Here is a 13,196-nt window from a genome sequence, read left to right on the forward strand (position 1 = left end):
GTCGAACAGTCTGATCACGTATCGGGCGTTTCTACTTGAGTTTCACACCGCAAAAGTTTCTGAACGCTAACAAAAAAAGTTGAATAAAAATTTCTCCGTTCCTCCTAGATTTACATCCGAGGCTACGACTTCCATTTGATCAAAACAGTAGGATAAGAACTTGGAAAAATTAAGTGAAATTTGGGAAAATAAAATAAAATTCTTTTATTCAATCTAATCAGGTACAAAAGAAACTATCTCACTGATTCAATTGTATCCAAAATTATATAAAAATTTAATTAAGTTAGAATAAAAAATCTAGCTCCAAAAATTTGATTTTAATCACACCTCCAGTGAGTAGTTTCATTTTTATTTAAACTTAATTATCATCGAGGATACGATTTTTGATCATAAGAAGACTAGTGTATGAAACGATGGCTGTTCTCGTCGGCGCGTAAAACCGCAAGGACACGCCTTTGCGTATCCTTTTATCGTCGTTACACACCGATTCTCGCCAGTCTTCTGCAGTCTTCTCTGTCTGCCGTGAACTGCGTCCGACCATGACCACCCTTCGTTAGGGTGCGTGAGGGTGGTAGAGGAAGGTGACCTTCGCAACGTTCCCGCCCTTCCCTCCCTCGTCCCGATATTTCCCTCTGGTGGATAGGGAGAGAACGGGCTGAACTCGTGAAAGCTACGTTCCAATGTTACCTCCACCATCCAGCCCTCTGTCTGGCTCGGTTTTACGGCTAAGGGACACGAAAAGAGAGAATGTACATATCGGCTATCTCGATGTTGTACAGGTTCTATCAAAATGATCGTACATGCTATTGAAAAATAATCATTTTTTACTCGGAGGATTTATGCTTGAGATACGAACGACTGATAATCAGTGTGAGTGAGAGTTTCTACACCCGGTGCTCTTTGTGTTTGCGCGGGCCTAGGACAACATGCCGTCAGTTGTCCACTCAGCCGTCTGCTGTTCGAACCTCTGCACACACAGCGAATAATCAACTTTCATCGGTGATTCTAATAATAATCACTTAGAAGGCCATTTCATAAAAATTCATTAGAAATTTTCGTTAGATGAAACTTTATGCAACGATAGAAGTATACAATTAACATCAATTTAATTTGTTTCGATAATTAAGTAATAGAGATCACTTTCGTTTTAATTAATCTTCACTATCTCCTATATCAGACTACGGATGATTATTTCCGCTGCAATCAACGCGTCAATGATATGCTTGCAAACTGATAAAAGTGTTTTCGGTTTGTTTGCCTGTTACGCGAATCCACAAATCAAAATACGATATTTTTTGACATCACCGCCGAAAGCAACTTCATCCTAAATACGTTTCCACGCGTCAAATCGTTCGTAAACGTTCAACAAGGTTGCACGCCAGACCAGAATAATCTTCTGCGAACTAGGCAGTTCGCTTGATTCGTGCGTCCTTAACCTTCCTGGAGGTAATTAGGCAGCCGGTTCTGTATTTCTCTGAACAATTTGTTGTACAAAAAAATAAAAAAATAAAAATCAAAACACCCCGTTAACTGCATAAGGGTTGTTTCACAATCGCCCAGAAATAACAAAATGATATGTCTCCGCGAATAAAGCGAAGAATCCAAAGGGGAAATTCCTGAAAACAACTCCCGTTGCAACTGGTGTCCAATTTCCGCCGAAAATATGGCGCGTATGCATCGGGACCACGCCCGAAGTACCAGCGGAAAGAGAAAAACAAGGACGCGGCGCGGGGCAGGGAAGAAGAGCAATCGTGAGCGGCTCGATTAAGAAATAATGAAACAAAATGACAGTCTCCTGGTCGCGATGGTACCAGAGAGCGGGGAAGAAACGATCGGCCGGCGGTGGTGCGGTGTGGAAGGTAAAGAGAGGACAAAGTCTGGTCGATTGGACGCGGTGCGTCGGTGGAATGAGGGGGCGTTGATGATTTACGATTCCCCGTTGTTGAGGAGCAACAGGGACACCCACTCGGCCAAGTGAAATGGAACGAACCGTGAAAGAGGCGGAGGTGGAGTTGTGTGAAATGAAAACAGCGAACGGCGGAGAGGAGAACCGACGCGTTAAAAGGGATTCGGTTTCGTCGACGATCAGGAGGGAAGCACGGAGCGCGGTCGACCCGACGGGCCGGGTAAAGGGGGATAGACAGAGAATTTCGGGGCTGTTGACCGGGCTTCGAATTCGAAAGGCTCACGCAGGCTCGCAGTGAGGCAGGACGCGGATTGCCACGGCCCGATGACGTCGACGAGGACGACGAAAACAGCTAGAACGCAGCCGCCGACACCGCCCGAATTTCACTTCGATGCTGGCTTTGCGTGCGCGAGGATCCCTCTCATCTACTGTTGCTTCGTGGATATTCCACCGAATCGTTGCCCTCCACTCCGCCGATTAGCGACTTCAGGGAAATTGGTTATCATTATATTTTTTTTTTTTTTCCATTCTTTAGAAATATCAATCAGAGTTGTGACTCTTGCAATTATACATTTAGCAGAAGACTGACAAATGATGTTGAAAAAGTTAAAGAAAATTATTAATTTCTGAATTGTTCCTTAGAAATTCTGTATAATCAGAATATTTATCGTAAAAGTATCGAATAGTTTGATTAATAATTCATTATTTAATGTGGATCCTCCAAATTATTCAGAAGGAACAAAGAAATGCAGCTGCATTTTTAAACACAAATTTTCATGGCAATAATTTTGTGTAAGGAAAAAAAAAAATGAAATCGCGAAACGTAAAGAAATTTCAGCTGTGCACTTATCACAAGGAGGTCTTATCTCGAGAGGAGCTTTATCAAGAGCGTTATCAGACGGTTTGTTTTCACTTTTGCATCGACCAGGAATAATTGCAAAGCGATGTAAGCAAACACATTGGAATCGTTCAAATTCGCGTTTAAACATCCTGGATATTCAACTTTTATTATCTCGTATCGTGCAACATTAAATTCATTTTGCAACAAAGTCACTTTCAAAATATTTGATCCCGCTGTGAATACAAGTTTAAACAAAACCGTGCATGTACCTAAATAAAAGGCATTAATATATCGTTATCTCGTTGCATTGCCAAGTGTTATCGTACAACCTTGAATATCTCGAAGGCGTTGAGCCGAAATAAATTTGTCACGAAGGATTAAAATTTTGAAGATATGTTTGATAAGTCTAGACGGACTAACAAAGAACATCACAGATCTAATTAAAATTTTTTACTATCTTAGAAGATTGCTTGACTAGTCTGATTAGTTTGCAACGTTTTCATACTTGGCGTTAAAGTTAAAACCTTCCCCTGTAATCTACGTCACGGATTTAAACAAAGACCCTGAAGCCTACTTCACTGTCTCTAATAGGGTCTATCAGACTGCATCTGGGTTCTGATCAAAGGCATGGTAGTCCTCAACCACTCCTCAAAACCACTCCTTATTCACTGATTCTAATAGTCTATCAATAGACCTCACAGATTTGATCAAAATCATTGAAGGCTATATTCATCTCCTTCAACAGAACCCACTAGACAACTTGAAAAATAAGAAATTTAAAATCTATCGTTCTGATGAGTCTGGTTCTTCCCATATTAATAAACCTAACTTCATCCTTAATGAACCCAGATGGCTACATCCACATACATTTCCAACGTCACGATGATAGGTCCTTGAAAAATGATTCTATGGTACGTGTGCAGCGTGTTCGTTTAACTTGGTTTCATCGTTCGACCTTGAACGTGTACGTGGCGCAAGGGTAGAATGGCAGAAGGGTACCCTCGTCATACACCGTCTGGGTAGACCGGGTGGTATCGATCCAGAAACGTAGTTGCCCCGGCCCTTTCCCATTCGCAAAAGCTGCGTCGGCAACCCCTTCCCCGTCAGGGACGGATCGAAAGTCTGGAGGCCTTGACGCGAGCCGAGGGTGTTCCAGGGGAGGACGAGGACGAAGATGAAGTGCTAGGGTCATGGATTTCTACGTCCTCCCTCGTGGAACGGCGACGAAACTGGAGGGAAAAGTGAAACGAGGATCAACCGTACGATATAACGTGGCTCGTAATAAAAAGTTGATGGAATGGACCGGGAGAACTTGTGCTCTCTAAAACTCTTTATCAACGATTCAATGCATAAACGTGTTGACTTTGTTACATACCTTTATGATGCGTGTTGTCGAACGAGATAATTGAGATTTGCTTCTTTATTTTTTATTGCTTGTTAATTATTTTTTTTTTTTTTTTCCTCTTTCTTTTAATTGACAGTTGTATTGCCTAGGCTCTGGAGAATATGAAGGTGGATTTGCACTTTTTTCAAAATGCATATGGTATAATTAAAGATAGGTGTAATTAAAGTAATTATAGATTAGCTGTTCCTAAGTTTCATTGGGGTAAAACAACATTTTGTGGAGTATTGTTGTCTGTCAAATTTCAAATTATAGCGTCCTATTTTTCTACGCGTACCTCTATCTATAGATATTTTAAATGAATGCTAATAGAATCAAGTGTTGTGTCTGGTCTCCCCGAAGGTTGAGTTGTATCATCGCTAGAGTTAAAAGGCCGTGGCGCGAAGCGTCACGCAAACTGTGCCAATTAGAGGGAAGTGGAATATAGATATCTCCCGTAAGAATCAACGTAACACGTAATATTTCATAGCAACTTATACAGGATGTCGTTCATGTAACCTGCTGATGCAATAAAAAAACATGGGAGAAAAATAGATAATAAAACATTTCCTTTATGTAGCTTCATTTGTTTTTTTTTAATTCAATTTAAATATTTGCAATTTTTACCTATTTTTTATTCGAGAGATATAATAATGGCACGGAGTAATTAATTTCGGAAATATTAAAAATCACATTAAATTAGAAAACATTTGTAGGAATTTGATAAGGAAAATAGAATTATGAATATAATAACAGATACTATCTTCAATAATATTTAGATGAAGAAATTAACAATATTTACAAATGTGAATAAAAATGACCTGTAAATAAACTTTATTTTTAGTTGTATCACCAGTTACACGATATGTACTCTGGAAGTGGTTCTTGAAAACGCAAGGGAATAACAAAATTATTATGATCACGTGAAGTTACGTGGTACACACGCGAGAGCTTTTTAAACTGGTCTCCTCGATTGCTTTCCTCGGGTTTTTATTTTTGGATTTTATCGATGATACATCGGAATTCATATGCACGCAACCGTCTCATCAAATTATTAGTCACGAGATAGCGTTCGACGATTCGGTTAAAAGCATTCGATTCGAAGGAGATTTCCTCTTCTTCTTCTTCTTCTGTCGACTGCATTGTTTTCGAGCTCGTCACTCCAAACATCATCGCTATAAACGGCGCAGTATCGTGTGCAGACGATGACGCGACCACGGTGTTTTTTAGATAACGATGGAATATTTTCGACCTTGAACTTTTGGATCTCTTTGGCCCCCCCCCCGAAATTTTGCATACTCGGTTTCGTTTTTCCGTCGCAAAATGACGATTCTCGATGAGATCGCATTGTCTATTGTATCTTGTCCCGAAGTAAACTTTGACCTATTCAAATTTCGTATCACGTCATGTATCGATTACCAGTTATACGTACAAACTGATTTTTACAATTTCTATGCACTTTATTAAAAAAAATAAAAGGTGAACTCGGTTAACTCAACAGCTCTTACAACTTACTCGCGATAAGTTTTTATCAATCTTAACGTCGCTTTTTTACTCTTGATGAACGTTTCGCCAATTTATCAGCTATTTTTCATTGCTCCTTATCGACCCGCGCTCCGACAATTTACAAGTAATTTTTCAGCAGCGCGCACGCGTTATCAGAGGTGATATTTGATCGATCATTAACGAGCCTACGCTTCATTAATTCAACATAAACTCTGTTTACGACAGCTAGTGATTTTCTGTATTGTTAGGCAGTCAGTCGGTTAATGTTGAAAATATTAATGGAAGGTTTATATGGTTATTTTTAGAAAGCTTAAGCTTTAAATTGACGTGCCGTAAATGGTATTTTCGAATACTTTTGTGTCATGAAATCTTCTGGGACTCTGTGTGTCCCAAAAATCAGTCACTGTTTGCTACAACCGGCAGCTAGTCATTTTCCATTAGTAAAATTAACGAAACCTTTTCATAACTATTTTTATCAAACCTTAAACTTTAAATTGATGTGCCATAAGTGCCATTTTGAAATACTTTTATGTCATGAAATCTTCTGAGACTCTATATGTCCCAAAAATCAGTCACTGTTTGCTACAACCGGCAGCTAGTCATTTTCCATTAGTAAAATTAACGAAACCTATACATAGCCGCTTTTATCAAACCTTAAGCTTTAAATTGATCTGCCATAAGTGGAATTTTGAAATACTTTTATGTCATGAAATCATGTCAGACTCCGAACGTTCCAAGATTCAAACTTTTAATATGCAACATGCTAGCACCTACTATCCGTGCCATCGAGGCATACTTTTGGACGGTAGTGTATATCAGATGGTCCGGTGAATAAAACAAAGCTGACCACGGTTGGTCAGGATGAAAAGGGTTCGGTGGTACTAAAGCCGGTTGCCGCCTCTATTCACGTGCATCGATTCATTCGTCACGGTGTCCCGACCTATCCAACCTGTAACTTCCCAGGACTTTGGCTCTGCTTGCTACACCCGGACGTCGTTGCGTTGGTGTGTTCGTACGTGTACGGTAACCGCATCCCATCACGTGTGCTCATCCGACGATTACGCGACGGGATCGCGTATACGTGTGTGAGAATTCATCGCAACACATAGACGAGAAAGAACGAAATCCGTATCCCGTCTGCCACGAAGAAGCCGGCTCGAATCATTTCGCAGACTGGTCCATGGGATACGTATCCTAAGCACGCACGATAACCGTCTTCGTGGAAATGATAAAAACTTGAGAATCGAAGGATTCGAGGGATTTCAATCATTTGCATTTTCGTGTGAATGACCAAAGGATACTGGATTATTTTGGAAATTGCATGTTCAGTTTGGATGATTCGAAATGTTTCTTGGTCTTGAGTGTTTCATTGATTAGGGAGATTGAGATACCTCTAAACACTGTTTTAATTAACGCAGACGTAATATTTAATTGCTTGATAATGTGAAGATATTTAGGTGTTATCATAGCCCGAAATTTTTATCAGGGAAAACGTGCTCTTTGTTTTAACGTGTCTTGACGATTTGACGTCATATTCATAATTGGTAATTCAATTTATCAGAGCTAAATTTTAACTTAATTATTCAAAAAAAGCGCCCGGTGCAAGCAATCAGATTTCCATAGCTGAAAAATAGCAGATGTTTAACGTAACGTGTGAATAATCAACGATGACGTGTTTCAACTTTTTCAACGCGATCTATGTAAAAAAAAGGATTTATCGAATATGAAACAGTAATAGGTTCCCCTAGCGAGATAGATCTTTTCATGGCTACTTTTTCCGGTTTTGAGTGCCTTTATTCCCCGCCGTCTGGCAGCCAGATACGAGGAAAAAAAGTTACAGATGATGTAAGCCAAACGAGAGATGCTCGTTTGCCCTTCTGAGAATTGTAATTAATTACTGATAAAACGACGCGACACCAGGAGAGTTAAATTCGACTGCTCGTTTAATTAAATATTCTCTTTGAGGATATGCTTTTTGGATATTTTGTACCAAACCAATTTTGAATTTTGACCCTCGAACAGCGGACCATGAAGAGAGCCACAATTTTTTAATAGATTATTATTTTTGTGCATATATTTTGTAAATTTGGCTCATAATTAACCCATGATTCGCTCTTCATGGGTTAAGGATTCGTTAAAATACTCCACAATTTCAATTTCTTTATCAATCATTTCTCAATTGAATTTTTGCTGCGACCTGACCATCGCAATTCAACTTGAAACGAAACGAGTCTCCGCAAGGCTCTACTACTACCACTTTTTAGTCTTGCTGATGATAAAGGCTAAGTTCGTTGTACCGTACACGATAAGGATACTCTTTCAAGCGAACCTGATCTCTTCATTTCATTTGCATAATCGCTACATTCGTTTATCATGTCAAAGTTATAATTTATTAGAATTAAATTTGATGGAAAATAATTTTTTATCCGTTTATTAAATGGACGATCGAAAAAGAAAAAAATTGAGGTTTTGGCATACGAGAGGAGACAATCAGCTTGTGTTATGGAATCGGATTATCACCGATCTGTTATCTTGTTTTGTCAAGCCTCTCGAGGTCACTTCCCCATGGACTCGAGCTGCGACCGTATGAAAACATTAAAGCAGAATTTTAGTCGTCGTTATCACGATGATAACGTGTCCCAAGGCCGCCACCGGGATAATTGGTCAAAGTCATTTTAGCATTGTGTAACGTCGAAACGGATAACCCACGAGCACTGATTCTCTGAAGCTTTCTTGTCCCATCTACATTGTTTCATCGAGCACAAAATATTAACATATACATCCTTTAAAAGAGTATACTTTAACTCTAATTTTTCTAATTAGAAGTATTAATCAGCACGAAGAAAATGATGCATGAGCTCTCATTACGTTTTTAGGATTAAAATAAATGACATATTACTTATTAAATTTTGAGAAATTTTTTTTTTAATTTAAGTTTCTTTTCAAACATTTAATTTTTAATTAGATGAATAAGAAAATTCCTTCTAATACGAATGATGGACTCTTATAAACAATGAAGGGTTTCTCAGTGATATCATTTAAAAAATTATCAGTTTTTCATGCTAATCTTTAATTATCTCTTTAACCAATTGAGTGAAGTTTAATTTTAAAAAAATTACCATTTCCTATTTGTAATAAAAATTGTGCATGCGTTATAACTGATAATGACGTAAAAGAACGATTAACTAAAGCGTTTATTAATTTTATATGAAAATGTTCATTCAATTCGCCTGGGAAACAAATTAACATTTGCTATTTCAATTAAAACTGTGCACACGTATACTTGCAACGGAAAATCACTCAAATTAATGATGAATAAATGGTACGATTGGGAATGATATACAGTGTAGGAATGTAATTTTTTGTTTAGCATGATAAAGCGGTCATAAGAAGATTGAAATTTTGGCACTATCATCAAATGCTAGTCAGACACTTGAACAGATACCAGACACCAGGCCAAAGTGTCAATTGTTTATTGTCTGTATCTGAAAAAAAAGTGACTATTTCCAGTTACGAGTAATCTTGATACGCGATAATATTGCGATAATTTCTTTCGTAGACGATATTACGCTACTTAAAATGTTTGAATGATTGTTGGAAGATATGTTTCACTTCCCTTTGAATTTTTATTTTTATTTACAATAATTTTAAACATTTTACGTCACAAACCATTGTATATTACAGCAGGGACTTTGATAAGTGTTTCAGAATTTTTTTGAATTTTTTGAAAACCTAAAACGTTGAAATAATCGGGCTTAAGAATAGAGGATGTAATTTGCTCAGAGAGGATTAATTAATTTCAAAATCACTTTAAAAAATTACAGATTTTACGTCATTTCTAAAATTAAAATTTACATTTATTTTCAAGAATTAGAGGTTCTACACTTTGATTAATGGTACACCATAAATATGTTAATATTATCATAATATTCCATGGGATACACAGGGTGTCTTGTTATCATCTTTTCACGCAATTATCTTCTAATAAACTATTCGTTGTTGAAGAATATTTTAAATAGAACTCACTTTATCTTAAAAGAGATATTTTATTATGTAATCTTTGTTTTTTTTAAATGATTATTATATTTACCTGCAACTAAACATGTAACCATCTCGAGACGAATACGTTGACCTATGATATTCACTAAATATCCGAAGATTGTATTCTATTTTATATCCACAAGTATATGATTCACAAAATAATAACTATGAATTTTTATAATCTATGCTGCAAAATTAGTACACCGCCCATTAGCAGTTTCCAAAAATTAGCAATTAAAAAATTTAATTAGCATCATCAAACCAATACTAAAATCTAATTTTCTATTTTAATATTTCGAATTACCAGAGGTATATATTTTTTTGGTTTTAATTATGAGACCACCAACGATCCTCGTAGCAATTAACATCTTTCGGTTGTATTAAGTTTGATAGTTCCTGATTATATCTCGGAGCAAGATGATTTTTCGATGTGTTTAGACGCAGAAGATTCTGCATTTGAAATCATCACTGCACTACGTCAGTGACTCTATTTATAACTTATGCGTAGATTATAGCAGTAGAATAGACCTCGATTACTCAATCGTATACATAACATTGTATACTGAACGAGGATATCAAACAGCATAGATTTATAGTTTGTTTCATCGAATGTAAACGCGTTTAAATTATTTCTCGACAAGTGTACAACAGGTCGTTGGATCCTTTCAAATACTTCTTTTATTTACCAATGAAATCACTTTTGACATTTTATTTTTCCATTTGAAGCGATCGAATATTTATTAAATTTTGAGAAATTTCTTTTAATTTAAGTATCGTTCCAAACATTTAATTTTTAATTAGATAAATAAGAAAATTCCTTGTAATACGAATGATGGACTCTTATAAAAAATGAAGGGTTTCTCAGTGAAATAATGAAAAAAATTATTAATTTTTCATACTAATCTTTAATTATCTCTTCAACTAATTGAATGAAGTTTAATTTAAAAAATACTTACCATTTCCTATTTGTAATCATTTCGCATAGATAACTGGTTCTTAATCCTCGGAGGGCGGACCATAGAGAGAGCCCCAATTTTAATTCAATTTTGTATTTTCATTTTCTAAATTATACTATACTCAATTTATTTAGTTCTAATACTTTATTGTTGTACTGTCTATGCTTAATTCTATATCACCAAGGATTAACCGAAACAATGTCTCTGGTATGCGTGTTTGATTGCTCGTGATATCGGTCGTCTACCTTCAGCTTTGTGTACTCTTGTCTTTTGCCTATCACTGAACTTCGCTTGATGCTACAGAGAAAATTAAATAGCCGAAATCTATACCATAGAAAGCATTTCCAGTCATTTTCTTTGTCGATTAAATGAGATTCGATTTTACATTGTTACACGTAAAATCCCAGTGAATTATTTTACATAACTTTACGTTCTGATCTGAATCCATTAAATACACTCGAGAAAAAGCAGTGTTCCAAGGTTACCGGTTACACACAGATGTGACGTCGGTATAGTAGACTATTAAAAAAAAAAAAAGAAACAAGCAGTCAGACTAACGAGAGCAAACAGTCTTAGTTAGTCTGACATGTGACAAACATTTCCCTTCAAACTGTCTCCAAGTAGAAACGGTAAAATATTTCACGTGTTGACGCTTTCATAGTGGGATACATGTGACATTAATTTAGCTTCTTTTCAATAGACTCTTTTCACTGGTTACTGTTATATTATTCATCTCAAATGTGGTCACCTCAAATTTTGTATAATCGAGTAATTAGTCAAAGAAAGGAGGAAACAAATTGTAAATAGCGTCAGTATTATATTAACAATACAAGGTACACTCGCGATCAAATGAAACTTTCCTAAGAAAAATGATGATATATGGAAAACAGGAATTCTCAAAATCTTGGGGAAGGATGAGACTAAAAAATTAAATAAAAATTTAAATATGTTGCTATTCTTCATTTGCTTATCTGTTGAAATGATTTTAACATTCGCATTCAAATATTAACAACTTTTCCAATATTATTTTTAATTACCAAGTTTTTAAAAAATGAAACAAATGAAAATTCTACTGTTTGCATTTTTGTGTTTCGAACGAGAACGAATAAATTGGTTATTTCGAAACTGAAAATGAACAGATTGTTTCAGTCAGAACGGTGCTTCAATTAAAATGAATAAAATTCAATTAAATCGAATGAAATTCCGCGGGGTCTCGCGTTGAAATAAATATAAAACATTTTTATTAACAAATTTATACAGTATAAAATTTATATTATTTTTCTAATTACATAAGCGCCGTTTGGAAACGTTTTAATTACCGGTGCTTCAGGTTTCGTGTTTCAAATGCAAAAAGTATTCACAACGGTATTCCATTGGCTAACAGTGATTACGTATGATTCATGGTCACCGTTTGATTACATGCAACTTTTCTTGGTCGGCCACCAAATCGGCGCAGTTCCAACATGCAAATATTCCTCGCTAGAAACGCAGAAGACGAGGATTCTCTTCTTCCTGGTCGCTCGAATTTCACAGCGTGTTAGGTTCGACAAAATCCACATACGTATGGAAAATAAGAGCCGTCCTCTCTCTCTCTCTCTCTCTTTCTGTCTTGACGAATTGCATTTTCGCATAAGCTAGAATTATTTTCGTGGTTACACGTCGTTTGTTAGTTTACTCGCGCGTCGTACGCGTGAACGGATTTATATTCCATCGAAAGGTATTGCATTCGCGTGTAGAATCTTTACGATTCCACTTCGTTTACTTCGTGTTTTATAACCGAATGATTCATTGATCGTTTATCGCGCGGTACGCGTGTAAATCACGTTAATCCGATGTAATTAACTCGCAGTCGTTTGATTTCTGTTACAGTAATCCAAGGGCGTCGCGGAACATGGCAGAAAAACAACGCCGCGACAATCTCAACACAAACATCTCGGCAATGGCTACACTTATACCCACGGTCGCCGAAAGTCCGAGGAAGATGGACAAGATATCCATCCTGAGGCTGGCAGCCGCCTTCCTCAGGATGCGATACGGTAAATTCAATTAATTATGCTTCTGGAATTATTAAAAATTCATTTGAAACGCTATCGAACCGTAAAAAAGTTACTTCACTCCGCGATATCGCGTTGACCCAATTAGGTTTCTTTTCTAATTAATTTCTACATCTGTTTCAGCACTCGGGCGAGGCACACTTGACTTTCTACCTCGGGAACTCGGCGAGTTGGATCTGGAACAGTATATCGTCGACGTGAGTATTTCCGAATTGATCGGTTCTATTATCGTTACGCGTAATAAATACGTTTCTATCGTTCTTTCGTCAGAACTTGATCGGAACTGGAGGGTTTTTTCTCGTGCTCACCACTACCGGGAAAATAGTCTACGTCAGCCGGCAAGTCCAGGAACACCTTGGTCACGCTCAGGTAAATATGGGATTCTACTTTCAATTGCATCCGAGTATAAACCCTTAGGATATTAAAGTTACAAATATTTTATTTACCATTTGATTGATTATTATTTCATTAAATTATTCGTTAACGAACCTAACACAGATTTCAGAAGAAG

The 13,196-nt window shown here is 36.8% G+C and overlaps 1 protein-coding gene across 2 annotated transcripts in view; it reads left to right on the plus strand.

The window, feature by feature from the left end:
• The window catches only part of LOC117606506 (uncharacterized), a 60,043-nt gene that overhangs the window by 35,992 nt on the left and 10,855 nt on the right, over positions 1-13,196 (plus strand). For both annotated transcript variants that reach the window (XM_034329026.2, XM_034329015.2), the window contains 3 exons: positions 12,501-12,667; positions 12,809-12,882; positions 12,956-13,054. In XM_034329026.2, coding sequence (XP_034184917.1) covers positions 12,501-12,667; positions 12,809-12,882; positions 12,956-13,054 — 340 coding nt within the window. The remainder of the gene's footprint in view (positions 1-12,500; positions 12,668-12,808; positions 12,883-12,955; positions 13,055-13,196) is intronic.

Source organism: Osmia lignaria, chromosome 9, assembly GCF_051020975.1.
Source record: "Osmia lignaria lignaria isolate PbOS001 chromosome 9, iyOsmLign1, whole genome shotgun sequence".
Taxonomy (NCBI): Eukaryota; Metazoa; Arthropoda; class Insecta; order Hymenoptera; family Megachilidae; genus Osmia; species Osmia lignaria.